This window comes from Crinia signifera, chromosome 3 (assembly GCF_055691185.1).
Source record: "Crinia signifera chromosome 3, ASM5569118v1, whole genome shotgun sequence".
Taxonomy (NCBI): Eukaryota; Metazoa; Chordata; class Amphibia; order Anura; family Myobatrachidae; genus Crinia; species Crinia signifera.
In genome coordinates this window covers 72,782,532-72,804,097 of record NC_139219.1, presented here as the reverse complement: position 1 = coordinate 72,804,097, position 21,566 = coordinate 72,782,532, and the positions used below count along the sequence as shown (strand labels likewise).

The 21,566-nt window shown below is 43.9% G+C and overlaps 1 protein-coding gene and 1 long non-coding RNA gene across 11 annotated transcripts in view; one reads left to right on the top strand and one right to left on the bottom strand.

Moving 5' to 3' along the window:
• Positions 1 to 21,566, bottom strand: part of LOC146063545 (uncharacterized) — a 760,354-nt gene that overhangs the window by 71,740 nt on the left and 667,048 nt on the right. The gene's annotated exons all lie outside the window — the stretch shown is intronic.
• Positions 1 to 21,566, top strand: part of ACOXL (acyl-CoA oxidase like) — a 392,072-nt gene that overhangs the window by 260,762 nt on the left and 109,744 nt on the right. For 2 of the 3 annotated variants that reach the window (XM_083175998.1, XM_083175999.1), the window contains exon 17: positions 11,291 to 11,361. The exons of the other annotated variant lie outside the window; for it this stretch is intronic. In XM_083175998.1, the coding sequence (XP_083032124.1) occupies positions 11,291 to 11,361 (71 nt within the window). The remainder of the gene's footprint in view (positions 1 to 11,290; positions 11,362 to 21,566) is intronic. 3 annotated transcript variants of the gene reach the window in all.

The window sequence follows — 21,566 nt, the reverse complement described above, 5'->3', positions numbered from 1 at the left end:
ATTTAATTTCACGAGGACCTATTATGATGCCTCTGATCATTGTATTATTCAATAATAATCTAAAAAAAGGGATCAAGTGATAAATTAAAAAGTAGGGGTGACATAGGACACCCCTGTCTTGTACCCCTGTACATTTGTAAACCCTCACCCTTTATTCCATTAAGAAGAAAGGTTGTTTTTGGAGCAGTATAGAAATAACGAATAAGGCCTAAAAAATCTTGTCCGAACGCTCTTCGCGTAAGGACTTCATATAAGTGCGGCCAAAGAATTGTATCAAATGCCTTATGGGTATCAAGGCTCAACAACATATTAGAAGTATTAGGGTCTCTATAAGAGACCAGCGTAGCTGCTATGGCCGTGCGAATACCTTTGACTGAATGTCTCCCTCGTCACCTGATTTCTTAGAAACAGATGGATGAGTAAATAGTCACATCCATGTTTCATGCTTTACATAAATAGGTTACTTTTGTAACAATAGAAAAGAGAAGTAAAATTAAAAACATCTTTGGTCAGATGGTGACTCACAGATACTTCTATTCTCTTCTCCCAGGTGGTTTGTTTTCTCATGTTAACTATTTGCAGATTGCCCATAGTGCAGTATATTTACGGTGAGCACAGACTCTTATCTCTCACCTATTGTATTTCAGCACCGGTTTTGGCATCTCTGCTGTGTATCCTCATGTGGGACCTGGGCAGACAGCCAATGGCAGAGCTGGTTAACGGCTTTGGGGGCACAAAAGACACAAGGCCCCTGTGGTCTAATATTATCATCTATCATGTCATCAGTTATGTTCTAAACAAAAATAAATTACTGCGCTGGAATATAACATACTAAAACTCATGGCATTTACTAAATTGCCAGCATAATCTTACCAAGAAAATGACCAGAATTACCATACATACTATAGACTCCAATTAAGTATAAAAAAATAAAACAATTAAACAACCAAACAAACCGTTACACCGTTCGCACAGAAGGACAGTATTGTATGTCATACATGTGAATGAACAGCAAATAGTAGCAATTGCTCAAGCAGATATAACATGTTTATTGTTTAGCAAACAGCTAAAAGCATTATGGTCTGCCGCCATTGTGGCCCATATTCTGGTTCACTCGCACAGGCAAATTCCTTCTCAAATGGACAAAACCATATGCACTGCAGGTGGGGCAGATGTAACATGCAGAGAGAGTTACATTTGGTTGGGGTGTGTTGACACTGAAATCTAAATTGCAATAATAATAATAATAATAATAATAATAATGCAGCCAGTATTTACCCTGCACAGAAACAAAATAACTTACACAAATCTAACTCTCTCTGCACATGTTACATCTGCCCCACCTGCAGTGCACATGATTTTGCCCATTTTGAGAACAAATTTGTACTGCGATCAGATCTGAATAAGGGCCTTGGTTTGTCCATTTGAGAAGGAATTTGCCTTTGCGAGTGAACCAGAATAAGAACCAATATCTATTAAATTCTTATGTGTAGGATGCCAGCGAAACTGTTGTTGGAATCAGTGATTTTAAATAATAATAACTGAAGTCATAAAAAGTGAGCGCTTGTTTATGATTATGATTCATTTGTGTTTGTTATTAATCATTGTATTCAGATAGTTCCCTTTTCAGTATTTGCAGTAAATATGTAGCAGAAAATTGTGTTTTAGAAGTGAAGCTATATCTGATTTCCACAGAGGATCAGTTAGCGGGATATGGCCGCTAGGTCGACAGCATAAAAGTCGACATACATTAGGTTGACCACTAAAGGTCGACAGGGCTTAGGTTGATACATGAAATAGGTTGACATGGCTACGGTCCACAAGGTCGCCACAAGAATTATGTCGACAAAGGGAAGGTCTACAGTCAAAAGGTCGACATGAGTTTCTCACTGTTTTATTTTTTGTGCCGACAGGCGGTATTTCACACTAGGGCGTGGAGGGAGAATATAATATGGGACAAAAATACGTGAAAAACTCATGTCGACATTTTGACAGTCGACCTTCCATTGTTGACCTAATGCTTGTCATTTTCCCCAAAGAAGGTTTCAGTATTCGTACGTACTATAGTTTTGTTGTCCAGTTAGATCATTTAGTCATATTATGTGTCTGTGGGAACATGTGTGGGCTCTAAAGAAGTAGTTGACATAGAAAAGGTATCTTTAAATCTTTTATACGAGTCTTGGAAAATGCTAGTAATTGTTTCCATGTGATAAACCTGCTAAATATTTGCTATAAATGAGGAGGGGTTTGTTAGTTCCTTCCAAAATTCAGCTATTAAGTATTCAGCAGCGTTGAGAATATGTTTTAATAAGGTGGGACTGCGATACCCATTATATTTGTAATTCCTTTGTGAACTGATTTCCAAAATATCTTACCCCTTTGAGTGCCAAGTGAATTTGTCAGAATAGGTGTGAAAATTGCCGAGCAAACCTTTGTATTCATCATAATGGCCTGTAATGTTTTCCTTCTATAGGAGATCTGATCTATTTTTACACAACCGTTTTTTATTTGAATTCATATAACAAATGTGAGATGTTGGCATTTTTAGCGGATACTTTTGCGCATCTCTCAGAGAGATGTTGACACTTAAAGGGTTAAGTTTGGGCCACGTGCACCAGCTGTGGAGGAGTATTCTCCCACTGCAATCTCTGAGTATGAGGAACCCATTTTGTGGAAGCGAGAGGGGTCTAGTTAATATCTTGAAAACATTTTATGAATTTTCATTTACTGTGAACAGGATTGAGCTCATATGCATGGCATCATGGGTCATTCCAGTTCTGTTTCATGTAAGGAGGCCAATCCTGGGATCAAGATCAGTGTGATTTGGGGATTATGTCCATATTTGCAGGGATTTTCAGTACCAGGATTGGAGCCTCCAATACTGAGATTTTGGGATCAGTTTGCGTATGAGCAATTTACTTATTAACGCCGGGCAGTGCTGAGCTCCAACAGCGCACGGCTCATACAGATTGGGGTTTTTGCATGGACCACACCATTCGCACAGGAGCCGATGGTGGGTGTATGCGCATGGTAATTTCTGTGCATGTGTATACACCGGGTGTGTGCGGCCACGGTGAACTGAATGTTTGCCGTATGCACTGCACCCATGGCTGCAGGCGAGTGGTGGCGGATAGTCTCAGCCATGGTTACAGCCCGTGTTCTCAATATGGTGCCATACTGCATAAAATCCAATAAACAAATGTAAACCAAGACACTGTCTGTGTAATAAGCACAACCGCAAGCTTTCTAACAACAGTACAATTTTATATATATATATATATATATATATATATATGGTACTTCTTTACTTTCACGGCGCCAGCATGGCGCCGCGCGTCAGAGTCCCCTTGCGGGGCTCGCTTCGCTCGCCCACGCTGCGGGCTCGGTGGCTCGCTACGCTCGCCACGCTAATTAAAATCAACTCCATGCCAACATGGATAGTGGAGGTATGAACTATCCATGTTGGCATGGCGTTAACTTAGTTTATTTAACTTAATTAGTGGCGAGCGTAACCCGGAAGTACGCGCGGCGCCATGCTGGCGCCGTGAAAGTAAAGAAGTACCATATATATATGGAGAGGGATTCCCGGCACTCACTGTTCAGGGGATGAGAACTTTGGTGCCACACAGTCCAGGTGCGGATATGTATATGAAGAAGCAAGTGGGCACTCTTAAGATTTTTCACTCTGCACGGCGGCAGGTTTTAGAAGTAAATTAGTTGAAGACACACAAGTTTAGTGGGTCAACGTTTCGGGCTCCTGGCCCTTTATCAAGACATCAAAAAACAGTGTGCAAAAACATACATTTATAGGGGAGTGGGGTGGTGCTCAATATTATGTGCCTCTTTAACTATGTGTGCATCTGCATTCCCCCCCCCCCCTTTACCCATGTGAGGTTCTGAGACCACCACCAGCACTTTACCTACTTTGTGGCACAATGACAGATTAATTTGTTTGCTAATTAGCCAACCAACACTGTGGAATAACATAAAAGTGCACTCAAAATCCCATAGTTTTACGTAGTGCGAACAGTGCACTGCAAATTAAGGAGACATCTGTATGTGCGGCTGGGGGTGTGTATGTGTGTGTGCGTGTGTGTGTGTAGCCATTTAACATGATACTGTAACTCTATAACTGCTCAGTCACTAATTTTTAGGCTAATAGCACTCTTCTTTTTGGCCACAAGATGTCCTCACACTGTTTATTTTTTAAATTTGATTTGCCAATTAGTCAATTAACAAGTTAATGAGATGATTTATAGTGTCAGTTGCTTGGAGGATCTCAAGGAACATTTCAAGGAAAACCCCATCAAAATCTGTTCAGTAGTTCTGAATACTTGCATAGGATGAAATGCTTTGAGGGTTTATCTTGCTGATTCTTCTGCTGGGTGACTTCATCTAGGACTGCTGTCTCCTACTTGCGGCTCAGATAAGCTTCATTTCCTGAACTACAGTATAATGCAGATGTATGATGTTTGTGAAATAATTGTTGTTTAAAAGATATCCTACTATCTCCATTATTCCCTCCACATAAGGGGGAGGAGACCTTGAAGGACCCAGCCTCTGCATCAAGGGATGAGGATATCTTATGAAAGATCTATCTATATAGAAAAATTCTTAAGCTGAATTACCACACAAGAACATTTTTTTCTCAATTTTTTTTGTTGCAAATGTCAATACAGTCGACATGGACACTGAAACATAGTACTGTGTCCCCTCGCATGGCTCGCTGCACTCGCCATGCTTTGGGCACGGTGCCTCACTATGCTCGACACACTATTTTATTTTCCCACCATGCCCTAGTAGATGGTAGGGCACAAAAAAAAACCCGGTGTCAAACCCCATGTCGACCTTCCCCATGTCGACCTTCCCCATGTCGACCTAACCATTGTCAACATTCAGTCATGTCGACCTTCCTGCATGTCGACCTAATGCTTGCAGACCTAGACACCGTATCGGTACTTGTGGATTATCACGGCTCCCACGATGGCCATCGTACATGAAAAAATCGCTGAAAAGCATCCAAATGCATTGGAATTAGTATGAAACATGTTCAATGGCCCCCAAATGGCATTTTTGAGGCTGTACCACCCCCACTATCAACGTGAACCCGAAGCGTGGCGAGCACAGGGAGCCCGCGTGGGGTGGCAGTACGCGTCCTACGACCTTTTCATACCCCCACTATCCACGTCGGCGTGGAATTGAGAATAGAAAGTGTGGCGAGCGCAGCGAGCCACCGAGCCCGAAGCGTGGCGAGCGCAGCGGACACCCGGAAGCCCGTGAGGGGACGCGGATACCTGTGAAGGTATCTGCGTCCCCTCGCGGGGCTCGCTGCGCTCGCCACGCTTCGGGCTCGGTGGCTCGCTGCGCTCGCCACACTTTCTATTCTCAACTCCACGCCGACGTGGATAGTGGGGGTATGAAAAGGTCGTAGGATGCGTACCGCCGCCCCTCGTGGGCTCGCTGCGCTCGCCACGCTTCAGGTTCGCGTTGATAGTGGGGGTGGTACAGCCTCAAAAATGCCATTTGGGGGCTATTGAACATGTTTCATACTAATTCCAATGCATTTGGATGCTTTTCAGTGAAAACTCGCATGCGAGTACCACCGTATCTCCTCTGACCAATGTAGTAGTAGTAGTACGTTTATTTATAAGGCGCCGCAAAGTGTCCGCAGCGCCGTACATAGCAAACAAATGACAAGGTAACGTACAGGGTGTGTTGAAAAATACAGTATAAATAGGGGTATAGCTGATGGAAATAAAATCAGCATCAGTTCAGAAGTAGGTGTCAAAATTGTCGAGGAGACTGAAGATGAAATAGAGGAAGGGAAGAACAGGACAGGAGGACAGGTGAGGTAAAGAGGTAGGGTAAGTACGTGAAGCAGGAGGACCCTACTCATAAGAGTTAACATACTAAAAATAGGTGGGTGGACGAACGAAAAACAACAGGATAAGTAGGAACGGAGGGGAACGGAGGCAGGATAGGAGGATCAAAAGAGGTTAGGAGGAGGGATAGGCTAGTCGAAAAAAGTGGGTTTTGAGGGAGCGCTTGAAAGAGGTAAGGGAATCGGAAAGCCTGATGGGTGGCGGGAGATTGTTCCAGTGCAGGGGGGCAGCGCAAGAGAAGTCTTGGACACGGGAGTGGGAGGAGGTGATTAGGTGAGAGGTCAGTCGGCGGTCAGCGAAGGAGCGAAGAGGACGGGAGGGAGTGTGGATAGAGATCAGTGAAGAGAGGTAAGGAGCGGTGGAGGAGGAGAGAGCCTTGTAGGTGGTGGTGAGGAGTTTAAAGAGAACTCGGAAAGGAATGGAGAGCCAGTGAAGAGATAGACAGAGGGGGGAGGCGGAGGTAGAGCGGCGGGAGAGGAAGATGAGCCTAGCGGCAGCGTTAAGAATGGTTTGGAGAGGTGCGAGGCGGGTGAGAGGTAGCCCAGAGAGAAGGATGTTGCAGTAGTCAAGGCGGGAGATGACACGAGAGTGAATGAGAATTTTGGTCGCGTCAGTGGAGAGGAATGGTCTGATGCGTGAGATGTTGCGTAGGTGAAAGCGGCAAGACTGTGAGAGAGCACGAATGTGGGGGGTGAAAGAGAGGGAGGAGTCAATGATGACACCGAGCCAATAATAGCTCATTAAGTTGAATAGGAATGAAAATCACTATTCCTGGCTTTCACATCACAGTCCCTTTGGGACAAGTTGTACATTGTTTTTGTGGGGGTTTTTTTTATTGCAGTTTCTTTTTTGTATTATATATTTTTTTTAACAAAAACATGGATATCCTATTATGAGAAAGACTTGCACTTTTTACCAATGTTTTTGTCGGACTAGCCAATATGGACCGTCTGATAAAAATCACGGGTACTTGTGTAGTTTCACAGCGGCACTTCCCAGCGGATCACATCCAAACCACATGCGATATTTGCATACAATTTGAATGTGATTTGCATATGATTCCAGCTGCGATGCGATTTAGCACACCCCCACTATCCACGTCAGCCCGAAGCGTGGCGAGCGCATGCAGTACGCTTCCTCCCTACCTGTTCATATCCCCACTATCCACGTGGGTGTGGAGTTGATTTTATAAAGTGTGGCGAGTGCAGTGAACCCCCGCGAGGGGACGTGGAAAATGACCCTGAAGCATGGCGAGCGCAAGCAGAATACATGTCAGGTAATCCGTATCCCCTTGCGGGGCTCGCCACACTTTATAATATCAACTCCGTGCCGACGTGGATAGTAGGGGTATGAACAGGTCGCACGGACGCGTACCGCATCCACCCGCAGGGCTCGCTGCGCCCGCAACGCTATGGGCTGATGTGGATAGTGAGGTTGTGCTAGATCGCATCACAGATCGAATCATATGCAAATCGTATGCGATATTTGCATACAATTTGCATGCGATGCAAATCCGCAGGGAAGTGACGACTTGAAACTACACAAGTATCAAATCACGAGTTCTCTCACAAAAACACACAGTTTTAGCGAGAATAACGTGCGGTACTGCCTGCTTTTTTCGGGGCTAATGAAATCTGCAGTTGCAGGTAATGGAATATACCTGAAAATAAAAAAGAACAGTGCTGTACGCCTCCCAATACTGTAAAAGTGCTTACATTTTACTGAAAGATCATCCAACAGTGATTTATGCTGGCGGGTTCAGTTTAGAAGGGCAAAACCTTTAGCAAGTACAGATTTGGATTGATTCCAGCCGTTGATACACGGTGTGCCCAGGTAGGTTGCCACTTAGTAAATTTTGCCCGATGCGCTTATACATTTTTTTCTGTAGCTTTCTCACAGTTTAACATCAATATTTTAATATCAAGCATTTTCTACTGATTATGGTTCAAAAACGCTTAACATCTGCGAATTGCTCAGATTACCAGATAATTGGTTTATGTACAGTATTTTCCAATAGCATTTCACCTGATATTTACCATTAGCTGCATGGCATTAGACTGCGCGTTGTTAGAGGATAATTGTTTCTGTCACGTCCTATAATAACATTTGGTGATTATCTGTGGGAACCTATCTTCAAGGGTTTCCAGCTGTGGTTTTACTGACCTAATGAAATGATGCTACCCTGATTTTATTCTGACTGAATATACTTTAGCTAGAATGCTGTTTTCCTGTCAGATCAATTCAGTGTTTTAACAGAACTATTAGATATTGCTCTAAAGGCAGTAATTGTCAGTAATGAATGTAATTATCAGAATTTTTGTTCATTTAATTACACAAAATGAACTTAGCATTTGGAAGCTTTCAAACAAAACAGCTATAAATGGTCATTGTAATAGCCCATACACACAGGATGATCCCCGCTGCCGTGAGTAACGAGGGAAGGGGGGGCAGGCAGAATGCAGCATGGCACTCCTTAATGATCCATCTCCTCGTCTGTACATGCACAGATGATGGGGCAGGTCGTTAACAGCCCTCATGAGCGTGCATGGTCCGTAAATGGGTGCATACACACTGAGTGATAATGCCCGCAAGAGCTAAAATGAGCGATATCATTACATTTATCACACTGTGTATGGGGCTTAAAGTTGGATACACATTATAAGATTATCTTTCCAATTTGACTGATTGGAATGAAAATCTGGTCATTTGGCACAAATGGCAATTGACCATTTGCTCCAAAACATGGAAAACAGACAAAAAATTTAAATCAATCTGTGCAATTGACTGTTTTTGTACATTTTCCAGCTTTTTGAAGCAAATGGCTGATTGTAATTTGTTCCCAAACATTACCAGATTTTTGTTCCAAATAGCCAGACTGAAAAGATAATCTCATAGTGTGCTAAGGGAATCAACAGATTCCCTGAGCTGGCGCAGGCTGGTGGAGAGGCCGTCAGCACGGCACAGTACGGCGGCGGGGTGCGGTTTCCCTTCCGTCTCTGCTTCAGGGAGAGGGGCAGGGAGTGGGGGAAGCCGGTGGGGGCTGCGGAGAGGTGCAGGGGACCGGTGGCAAAGGGCTTCAAAGGAATGGGGTGCGCGAGTGTATCGTGCGCCCGCGCCCCCTTCTGTCAGCTGGCAGTGGATGGTGATTCTATTGTCAGGAGCAGCTCCGCAAAGACTATGAAGAAATAGATTGACCTGTTGGTAGTAGTGATACAGACTCCAAGTAGGAGCAGAATACTTGGGTGAGGCTTCCCTAGACACCTTGTCAGCACATTCAAAAATAATCAGGATTATCAGTGGTAGCTAGACAAATAATGTGGTTACAATCATAGAATGCAGATACAAAGAAAGTCATTTTAGGAAATTCACCTATTGAGGGTACATCTTTACTTGCTTCTGAACTAGAGGGGATTTCTGAGGCCACAGGTTCTTGTTTTGTAAATCAAAAGATCATTTAAGACCAATGGATCATGGGAAAATATACATCAATGCTGAAGGATAAATTTGTATAACAGAGAGGGCATACACCCAAAGAGTAGGTGCCCCTCTACTGTGATTCAGAGACCAGTGAAGGAGGTCTTTCACAGAAAAGTGGTTAACAGACATAATACAAAAGAGGTTATGTTATTAGCATTCCAGGTTTAAAGGGTCATACACATGGGGCCATTTTCACTCCATTTCAAAGCGGACTGACTAGATCGCTAAGAAATGGAGCCCTGATGTGCGCATATCCCCGGGCAAAGGGATTGCGCATCTCCATCGCCCTGCTAGTTTGCTGTGTTTTGCCTATAAACAATAGGCAAAGCCCCGCTCTGCACAGTTCGCTCAGCACACATTGCAGTGTGCATCGCGGGTGTACTCCCCCATCGCCCCATGTGTACGGGTTATAACACTGAAGGTGCCCATACACAGTGCGATGATCTCTGTGCTTTCAGTACTAGATTGCATTGTATCTAGTACAAAAAGCATACAATGTGCAACAGCACCGTGGTTTTTGTACTAGATACGATGCAATCTAGTAGTAAAAGCACGGGCAGCACATGCTTTATGTTCTGTGCGATGGAGTGTGCACGGGAGCGCGCATCTCATCTCACTGCCTTGTCGCACCTTAAGAAGACTTTTAAATCATGCCATAAAAGGCCTTTAGGATTGAGGCATTATCGTACCTGTACCAAATTGCCAAGGAACGATGAGGATTTATACTAGACATATTTTAGGCCCAAAAACCAGATAGGTGTCACAGGCCAATTTTAAATCTAAAGGAATTCAATACAAAACTAAAAATAGTCACAATAGAATAGAAAAAATAGGGATTTGTATGTATAGACATAAAGGATGCCTATCTTCATACACTCATTTGGAAGGGCCATCAGTGCCTATTGAGCTCATGGTAATTTTGACACATCTCCTAAAATAAAAGGAAATAAAAATGATTCGTTACTTACACCACTCTCTCATCGCTGAGCCGGGTCCGACCCAGGTCCGGCGCTTTCACATTAAACCCGAATTGCCCATTATACAGAAGGCGACTCGGATTTAACCCTTCTTATAACCCAGGTTGAATTGCCAGGATGCTCAAACCAGGTTATAAGCTTTGGTGCTTTCACACCGGACCTCAGCTTATGCTGACACGGCAGCAACCCAGCAATTACCCAGGTGCGGTGTGCAAAGCAGTAATCTACTGATTGGTTACATGGAATTTCTGTATATTTGAGCAATGTTAGAACATATCTATGTATCACTCTTTGACTTCTTTGTTTTATCGTTACACCACAGCTTGTGAAATATTTTAAAATTGGTTTGTTTATGTTTGTAGTACTAACATAGAAAAAAATGCATAATTATAACCATGTATTCCCCTTGGACTAACAATATGGGGGGAAATATACTAAAATAGGAGTTCTACTGCACATGGGATGTTGCTATGGGCAACGAACCAAAATCTACTTCGTATTTATTTACCACCGTCTAGAACAGGGCTGGGCAACACCGGCCCTCCAGATGTTGATGAACTACACATCCCAGGATGCTTTGCATTAATTTTGCTATGTGGCCATGCTGAAACTGATGCAAGGCATGCTGGGATGTGTAGTTCATCAACATCTGGAGGGCCGGTGTTGCCCAGCCCTGTTCTAGAAGATAATAGCTAGTATCTGGTTGGTTGCCCATAGCAACAGCCCATGTGAAATTTCCCCCTATATGTTTTCTAAACATTATTTCCATATTATCATTGCTTTTAGAGTAAAAGGATTAATTCTGATGAATGTGAACTTACTAAAATGTGTATATTTGAAAGTAAAAAGGAAACGTGCAGAGATATTCACTGTCGGAGCTACAGTATTAATTCAGTGATGATTATATTGTTAAAGTCCTCATGCATTAATTCAGGAATATTTTCTGTCTCCCAGTGACCCTGGAGCAGTTTGTGTTGGCTGTTGAGTCGTGTCCTGTACCAGAGGATCAGAGTTTGCTCATGGAGGTATAGAGGAATTCCCCTTATAATCTACAGCATGTTGTTTACAGTGCCGTTCTGTAAATAATCTATTTAAGTTGCACTCCTCATGTCATGTGCAGGAAATATTGTTCTTATCTTATCTAACCCACTCTGTACAAGTTGTCTGGCAAGGAACCAGTTTGAAAGCCTGAAAAAAATTAGGCCACGCCTTCAAACACACAATCCATGTCCTAATACATACAAATCACTGTCCCGTCCCGTCTCCCCTGAAGTTATGCCCCATTTCACCATAGCAAATTGTTACTGCAGGCACATTGGGGGTTATTCGGATTCAAGCGTTTGGAAGCAAAAGTCCCATCCTCTTGGGTGTAGGCATACTTTCTGATAGGAGGGTTTGGACAATATAGGCCAATGCACCCATAAATATAATAAATCCAAACATAGCCCTCCTTTTCTAAGATCTTTTGTTCCTATTGACATGGAAATTTGAGACTTGTGTGCAATAACCCCCATCCGCTGACAGTTATTTATACTTATTAATGATTGCAAGGAAAATTAGGGTTATTATATGAATCTCAGTTTGGGAGCATGACTGGGGAACACTCGTCTACCAGTTACAAGGGAGTCACTATCCTGCTAGCACATTGTCTTCAGGATTTAATTGGTCCCATGTGACCAGGGTCGGACTGTAAAGGGGATATCCCTGTTGTGCTCCACTGCTTGAAGGCCTCAACCTTTCCTCTTGGGGTCAATTACTTGGTTGAGCAGCATCATGGATGAACTAGGGTGCTCAGTTTGTTTCTAAGAAAACTAGACCACAATGACCCTTCTGCCAATCAAGCTGGTGTTCTCATACATCTCTGTCCCATCTATTATAAAGGGGCCCTGTTCTTTGCATATCCTCGCTATTGGCGGGCCCAAGTCCCTCTCTGATGGTATGTCACACTCCTTTGGGGTCTGCCCCACCTCTTAAGCTTCTGCCCCTTTCACTACTTTACCCGGTGGGCACTTCATGCACCAGTCCGACAGTACATGTGACACTTCAAATTTTAAAGCATTCTAAAACAATAGTGCTTATTTACAGTAGATAGCATTCATGTCATGCATTCATGCTCCCCTTACACACCGCATCTACAAAATACATCCATGGCACATCATTTTATATCTAACATATTGGGCGCAGCCACTAGAGGGCGCCTAACAGAGCTATTCAATTGTAGATCAGTTTTGGCTGCAGGCATTTTAGCTCATAACTGGTAGGCTGGTACAATATAGGCTGTTTGGGCAGAATCTCCCCCTGCACCCTCTGCCGCCAATGACCGGAGATTCCCTTTCACCCCTGGCCGCCGCTGACAGCACAGATACAGAAGCATATTTGCAGCAGCGCAACTGAAGCTGGCACCATGAGCCCGGCACCGCCAGCAGGGTTATTTAATAGAGCCTATGATAGGCCTGTGCCGGCGCTGCATGTATCTCTTCCCCTCCCTCCCCTCATATACTACATCCCAGTGCACTGCACTTGACATGTCATCATGCACAGGGAGAGAGGAGCCATCAAGATAGGAAGCCCACAGCCCAGATGAGCTGATTCAGCAAGGAAGGAAAGGGGGGGTGGTTTAAGAGAGCGCGAAATAGGTATGCACAGATTCGGGGGGGGGGCTCTATACGGGGATGTCAGTTTGCGAGGCGGCCTCCCACCTCTAGTTTTAGCAAAGCAGGGGAGGCCATGCCCACTATGTGCAACACAGCTACTCCCTGGCCCGGGATGGCTTGCTGCGGATCCTTCCTGCATGCACAGTGTCTTTGCAGCGCGGCTAGTCAGCAGTCTTCTCAGCACGGCAGCTCCCAGCAATGCAGCCCACACAGCTTTTACCTTCACACTGCAGGTACCTCAGGAGATAAAATATTGGGTCTGAGCCCCTTGTCATCTCCTGCTCTACCATTTAGGGCTCCTGCTCCTCCTGAAAGCTGCCTCACATAGACAGCAGTGACAGGGAAGGGGGGTAGAAGCACCACAATAGATATTATGAGACCGCACCTGTCACCTCCATTCTTATAGAGTGTAAAGCTGGGTGCACGTTATACAATTGGAGATGCGGCACTGCTGATATCCTTAACGATGTGTTGTGTATCAGCCACTAGACGAGTCCCAATTTAGTCAGATGGTATTGGTCGGTGATGTGTTTGTATAATGCTTTGTGATAGCAATTTTTCATATATCAAAATTGCTATTTAAATCACATCCACACTATGCAAACATCACCTACAGCACTTTTACCATGCCCAATTTTTCTTTTGCATCCGCCGGTTAAAAGAAAAAGTGCTGGGCCACTTGCATGTGTCTGTCCCCCAGACTGAAAGTTGCCAGACAGCCCCTGGTGCTCACTCACGCAAAGGCATCTTGTGCTGCCTGCAGGGCATATTGATGCAAGATGTATGAGGACACATCTATATACAGTATATTGAATTTGTGATTATACAATGCTTGAAACCAGTTTATGAGGTACTTGTGTAGTTTCACGGCGGCACCGCGGATCGCATCGCATACGATTTGCATACTTGTGTAGTTTCACGGCACCACTGCCCGCAGATCGCATCGCATGCAAATCGCATGGGATTTAATCGCGTGCGATCCAATGCAATGTGATTTAGCACACCCCCACTATCCACGTCACACTGAAGCGTGGCGAGCGCACGCGGTACACTTCCTCCCAGCCTTTTCATACCCCTACTATCCATGTTGGCATGGAGTTGATTGTATAAAGTGTAGCGAGGGGACGCGGAAAACGAGCCTGAAGCGTGGCAAGCGCACATGGATTACTTGACATGTATTCTGCGTCCTCTGGCAAGGGCTCGCTGCTTTGGGCTCGGCGGCTCGCTGTACTCGCCACACGTTATAAAATCAACTCCACGCCGACATGGATAGTATGAACAGGTCGGGAGGATGCTTCGCACGCCACGCTTCGGGGTTAGTGGGGATCTGATGCGATGAGACTGTTCTGTCTAATGCTTTAGAATTTGTAGATAATTGGTTGGTACATGTATGTAGATCATACAGTATATGACTACACCTTTGCTACAGCAGTTATATAAGTAAATGATTTAAGCTGTGTTAAGTCGTATCAACACGTAATGATCAGAAAACACAGGATGTTGGGCTGTGGGAAAGGTACAGCAGCAGTATCTTTTAGAATGCATTGTTCAGTATGCTTTAGTTTTTCATAGTGTAACTCCAGCGCTAGCATGTCTAGACATGTCTGTACAATTGTATGCTTTGTCTCAAATTCATAACCAAACTTGAACAGGGACAGAACAGTACTGAGGACAGGTGCAGGACAATAATGAAGACATGGGCAATGTAGCACCAGGGGCAGAAGAGACCATGGGCACGTACCATGGGACAGTGCAGCAGACATTGACCGAGGCAGAGAAGTGTCAGGGACAGAATAGCTAGTGCACAGGGCCAGAATGGCAGGTGCAGAACTGTTTGGAGAACAGGGGCAAAACAGCCCCAATCATGGCCTGATTAACCAGTAGGCTGCAACCTAGGGCGCCAGGACTGGGGGTCAGGGGGAGGGGGCACCTTGCAGATGATAACCAAGGAATAAAATGAAGGCCTAATTTATTCCATGCTTGTTAGCTATGACCCATCCTGATGTACTGTGGAAGGTAAAGTTACTAAGGTGACTGCCAGATACTGTGCCAATGTAACTTACTGATGGAACAGTTACTTTACGTACATTGTGTTACATTACCAGCTGGGCAGCCTAAAGCCAAAGTCTTCTTCACATGCCACAAGCATTAGATCATACATGCCAGTTGTTTAAACTTTGTTACATGGGCAGTATGACTGGCGAGTCCCTGTGTGCCCATTCCTGTGTGTTTAGCAGCATTAGAAGGGGAGCTACATATGTATTATCCTAGGACACTTTGAACCTTTAATCAGGCCCTGGCCCCAAGGTTGGTCAAAGAAGTACCAGGTGCAGAATAGGACAGAAGATAGGAGAAAACCATTACAGGAGGAGAACAGCATCAAGGACTTGTGCAGAACAGTATGGAAAAGAGGGAGAGAGAATCACAATGGGCAGAACAGCACAGGGGACAGAGTAAGGGAAGTAGAAGTGGAAAAACAGCACTGAGGACTATGGGCCTTATTTTGGTTCATTCTTTCGGACAAAATCCTTCTTAGATGGGCAAAACCATGTGCACTGCAGGTGGGGCAGGTGTTACTTGTGCAGAGAGAATTAGATTTGGGTGGGGTTTTACTTCAAAGTGAGATCTATATTGCAGTGTAAAAATAAAGCAGTCAGTATTTTCCCTGCACAGAAACAAATTTACTCACCCAAATCTAATTCTCTTTGCACATGTTACATCTGCCCCACCTGCAGTGCACATGGTTTTGCCCATCTAAGAAGGATTTTGTCAGAAAGAATGAACCAAAATAAGGCCCATTGTCAGAGATGTACTAGGGGCAATACAAATTCAAGGAAAGGTGTTAGGGGTAGTTAATTACTAGTAATATAACCATTTGTAGGACAAGGACAGAGAAGCACCAGGACAAGAAAAGCATAAAAGACAGCATACCATGGAGAACTGGGGAAGAGAAGTACCAAGAGCATAGCAGCACAATAGAAAGTAACACTACATACAATGCAGACAGTAAAGTGCTATGTGCAGGTCAGAACATGGGGTAGAATACCACTTAGTACATTGGCAGAAATGTTCTAGGATCAGTAATGCACCATAAACAAGGGCAGAGAAGTACCAGTGGCAGAACCGCATCAAGGACAGGTTTAGAGTAGTTCTAGGACAGAACAGCACAGAGGCAGAAAATTACCAGCAAAAAATGCATTGACAGAACAGCAGGGACAGAAATGCAAAGAGGATAAGGGGCGATTTAGAAGAACATGGACAGCTGCTGAACAAGTCCGTGGATAGGGTCAGATAAGCACATGGGGTACCACACTACAATTGCCAGAAAAGCAAAAGGACAGGATCAGAACATTACTGAACACCATGACAGTAAAGTTCCATGGGAAAAGACGCACTAGAAGCATATTGGTTTGGGATGGTAGAGACATGGAAGCACAAGGGGAAGAACAGCACAGTCAGGAGGACGGTAGCAGAGAAGTACCAATATAACAGTGAAACGTTGTTAAAGGGTGAAGACCGCATGAAGGACGGGCACAGAGATGTACAGCGGGCAGAGATATAGAACAGCACAGAGGACAGGTAAACAGAACAGCAGCAGCTGCAGCACCTAGCATATAGGGCCTTATTCTGGTTCACTCTCAGAGGCAAATTCCTCCTCAAATGGACAAGAACATGTGCACTGCAGGGGGGCAGATGTAACATATGCAGAGAGATTTAGCTTTGGGTGAGTTATTTTGTTTCTGTGCAGGGAAAATACTGACTGCTTTATTTTTACACTGCAATATAGATCTCACTTTAAAGAAAAACCCCACCCAAATCTAATTCTCTCTGCACATGTTACATCTGCCCCACCTGCAGTGCACATGGTTTTGTCCAGCTAAGAAGGAATTTGCCTCTAAGAGTGAACTAGAATAAGGCCCATTATGCCCATGCTAGAGCAGCTTATGGACATTGCAGCCATGGCTGAGCCCCTTATACACAGTATGCTATAGTATAATAACCAGGGCTATTTTTCAGCAGGCTCCAGCAGGAACTGAGGCCCTTATTCTAGTTCAATCTTTCTGACAAAATATTTCTAAGATGGACAAAACCATGTGCACTGCAGGTGAGGCAGGTGTTACTTGTGCAGAGATAATTAGATTTGGGTGGGGTTTTACACCTGCCTCACCTGCAGTGCACATGGTTTTGTCCATCTAAGAAATATTTTGTCTGAAAGAATGAACTAGAATAAGGGCCCCAGTTCCTGCTGGAGCCTGCAGAAAAATAGCCCTGTAAATAACTCATCCGCCGACAGACTGCATCTGCACATTGCATTGCATTGATCTTTCAGTATCTTTTATCTGTCTACCGGCGGCTCTGACTAATTGGAGCAGTCGGGAAGCATTTTGACCTTGTCACACGGCCAACAGGTATGCCATACAGTCAGCCGGCAGAGTTGTAAAATTGTAGTGGCCCGGGGAGCATGTGGCACTGATAATCACTCATCTATAACGGCATTGAGTACATCTCTGAATTAGGCTCATTGGTCCGAATAACACAGATGTCAGTTGCAGAAATCTAATAGTCCAAAACAGCCCTGAAGACAGATAAAGAGAAGTACAGCTGATGGAAGAAGACCAAGGAGATGGGCATAAACGCACCCATGACAAAATATCACAGAGAACTGGGGCATGGAAGAACAAGATCCATAACAACCAGACTGTTTACCAATGAGGGCAGAGAAGTGCAACTAGTAGAACAACATTGGGACAGGAGCAGGAAGCTACAATGCGCAGAACAGCACCAAGGACAGGGTCACAGTAGGACATGGGCATAACAACACGTAGAAGAGAGCCAGAACAGCACCAGGGACAGAGCAGCAGGCAGGGCAAGGGTGGAACAGAGCAGAGGATATTAGCCAACATTTACCAGGGACAAAACAACCAAGTTGCATAACAACACAGAGAATAGAGGCAGGCGAAGAGTTGTCCCTGGGAATCTCCCCTGTGGTTCTGCCTATGCATATTACTGTTGGTGCATGTTGAAGATTGTGTAATGACTGGTTATAATTGCAACTTGTGTTTTTTTTTTTTTTTAGCACAAGTTGATAACTAGGCAAAAATGTATTTTAAATACTTACATGCTCTAATTATTATATATATTTCAAAATCAGTATTTTACTAGGAAAGTATTTATTGAAGGCCTGACTTTGAAAGTGGGGTGAGTTGTTTTAATGGCCTGAAGTACACAGATTTACTAGGTGTGGTTTGTCAAAAAAGTGTGTACTGTTAGTGTATTATTAAAAAAATGGAATACTTATGATATGGAGCCTGATTCAGTATAATTTGTAGTCTTGTGAGTATTCGCAAAACTACAAGTCCCGGTGCTAGCATGCGGGGAGGGTGGAGCGATATCCGAGCGCTTCGCTATATAGAGAAGTGCTCACATGTAAAGGCAGTCGGTGGTCCGCCATGTTTTGGTTGCATCTGCAGCATGTGTTTCACACAGCCACCGCCACCTGCCCCGCAAGCGGTCCGGACAAGACTGCATTGTCTGGAACCTCACCCACCACAATGCCGAATCGCCACCCCAGAATTTTGCTTTGCCACTCAGAGATTGATTACGTTTTTATGTACACCTATTGACTGTTTATCTAGACACTGTCGACCCTATTACACATAACTTCACAGTTTGCAATATGTAATTTACATATCCTTTTTATGAATCATTTCTAAAGACACATTCAAAAGAAAATAACAAAATCCCTTCTTGTAAGCTACATTTTCTCTTTAAGGGCGAGATGTACTATGCCTTAATAAGTGATAATATTTAGTGATAAACAACCAACCAACCAAATTAGCTCCTAACTGCCATGCTACAGACTGTGTTTGAAAATGACAGATGGGAGCTGATTGGCTGGTTGTTTATCACTCTCCATTTTATCACTTTTAAAGCTTAGTACATCTGTCCCTAATTGTTTTCTAAGTGGATTGTACATGGATCTCAGCAGAAGCCTTCCATTTACCTCACTATAAATATATTTTTATTATACTCTACATACAGTACCAACACTCCTTTCTAAATATAAATGAAAAAAAAAAGAAACAGAGCAATATATACAATACATGGTTAATAAAAATCATGGTTGTTTGGGAGTCTGATTTTTTTATATCTTTCTGATTGTCAGCTGAACATTAACCTAAATGGATAAAGTATACTCTGCAGCTAAACAAAAGATCTATGAGTAAAATACTTGGGATAACTACACTCATAGGAAATGTCCCAACTTAAACCTTTGAGTGCCAAGTGAATTTATCACAATAGGTTTGAAAATTGCCAAGCAAACATTTTTGTTTATCATAGTGACCTGTAATGTTAACCTTTTATATAGGAAATATAATTTTTTTTTTTACATAAGTTTTTATTTGAGTTTAAATAACAAATCTGAGCGACGCTGGCATTTTTAGTGGTTATTTTGAACATGTCTCACAGAGATGTTGGCACTCAAAGCTTTGAAGACATGTAGAATTTAGCAGGATATTTCGAAAAGAATATCCCTGTCATTCCCTACGGGTGTGGTATATTTCCCCGACAGTCGGGATTCCGACAGTCATTAGTCAGACGTCGGAATCCCGACTGCACAGCGTGGTGAGCGCAATGAAGCCCCTTGCGGGCACGGTGGCAAGCTGCGCTTGCCATCTATTTTATTCTCCCTCTATGGGGGTCGTGGACCCCCACGAGGGAGAAGTCGGGATTCCGACGTCGGAGGAATGACTGTCGGAATCCCGACTGTCGGGGAGCCGTCCGGCACCCATTCCCTACACAATGAAGAGTTTCAACAGATTGGATAAGTGTGTACCAATCTCTTGTATTCAACTGTCTCGTTCCATCTGTATGTTCTTCCTGCAGTGTTTATAATCAGCTGTATGTTTAGTGACATCTTAGCTCAAGCTGCATGCAACAAACATTCTTTCACTTGGGCCACTGGTGTTTGACAAAGGACTTGGTAGCACTTGACAAAGAAATACCTTTTTGTATATAAGGTTAACAAAATCTTGACTGTAGCTGTTTTTCAGCAAGAGAAGGCTGTGCGATTAATAGTTAAGTACTCAAAACTACTTTATCTTGGAGGAAGTGTGCATAATGACCTTTAACACAGTTATTCATTATGTAGCAGTGTGTTAAAATTGACAGAGAAATTGTCAGACATGGGGGAAGGGAAGGATACAAACGTAAAAAAAAAAAATATTTACTTTTATTTAAAACACGAGAAGCAGAAAGACCGCAATACAAATACAATGAGCGCAATTACTGGACTGCAATATGAAGAATATTTATCGCATTAACAGTTTGAAGTGTGTACTAAAGCTACACAATAAACCATATAACAAAAGGTAATGTAAAGATTTGTTTTGAAATAATTATTGATTTAAGAAATCTAGGTTTATCTTTATTATTGATAAAATGGAGCGTGATAAGCCACCAGCCAATAAACTCCTAACTGCAATGTCACAAGCTGTGTTTGAAAAATGACAGGTAGGAGCTGATTGGTTGGTGGTTTATCACTCTCCATTTTATCACTTTTTAAGACTCAGTACATCTCGTCCAATGTGAGATAAAATAACAAAGTGGGATCTTTGGTTCTCTGATTTTGTCTGGCTGGTCCCATGATTTGCATAATGATCTGTTCTGGAGGTCTTGTGTCTTTTCAGAATGGGCATTTGGGGTACTTGTGTATTTTGGCGGCGCCCCCGATCGCCATCGCGCGATGTTTTAATCGCATCGCATGCCATGCACCCGATGGCATGCGATGCGACGCGATTTTTGCCCCCTATGCGATGAAAGATTGTATAAGCACCCTAATGGGTACTTACAATGTTAAATGCACCCCCCCCCCCCCGCCACACTATAAACGTGAACCCGAAGCGTGGCGAGCGCAGCGAGCCCGCGAGGGGCGGCGTTACGCATCCTCCGACCTTTTCATAACCCCACTATCCACGTCGGCATGGAGTAGATGTTATATAGTGTGGCGAGCGCAGCGAGCCACCGAGCCCGAAGCGTGGCGAGCGGACGCGGATACCTTCACAGGTATCGCAGTCCCCTCGCAGCCTTCACAGGTATCCGCGTCCCCTCGCGGGGCTCGCCACGCTTCGGGCTTGGTGGCTCGCTGCGCTCGCCACACTTTCTATTCTCAACTCCACGCTTCGGGTTCACGTTTATAGTGGGGGGGGGGGTCCATTTAACATTCTAAGCACCCATTAGGGTGCTTATACAATGTTTAATCACATCGCATTGTATGGCATTGTATGCCATATACAATGTCATACAATTTAAAAATTGTATGGCATTGTACAATATCGCGCGGTATCGCGTCGCATCGCATACCATCGCATGCCTTATGGTATGGGATGCGATGGGCGCCGCCAAACTACACAAGTACCGCATTTGGTTTTTGTATTTGCTTGTGGTACTGTTATATTACCTCCGAAAGTGTCAGCAGACATTATGTTGACATTCAGCAATGATGAAATGTTGACATGGTCACAATGTCGGCAATCCATTTTCAAGGTATTCCTAACTGTCTTGGCTAACCTTAA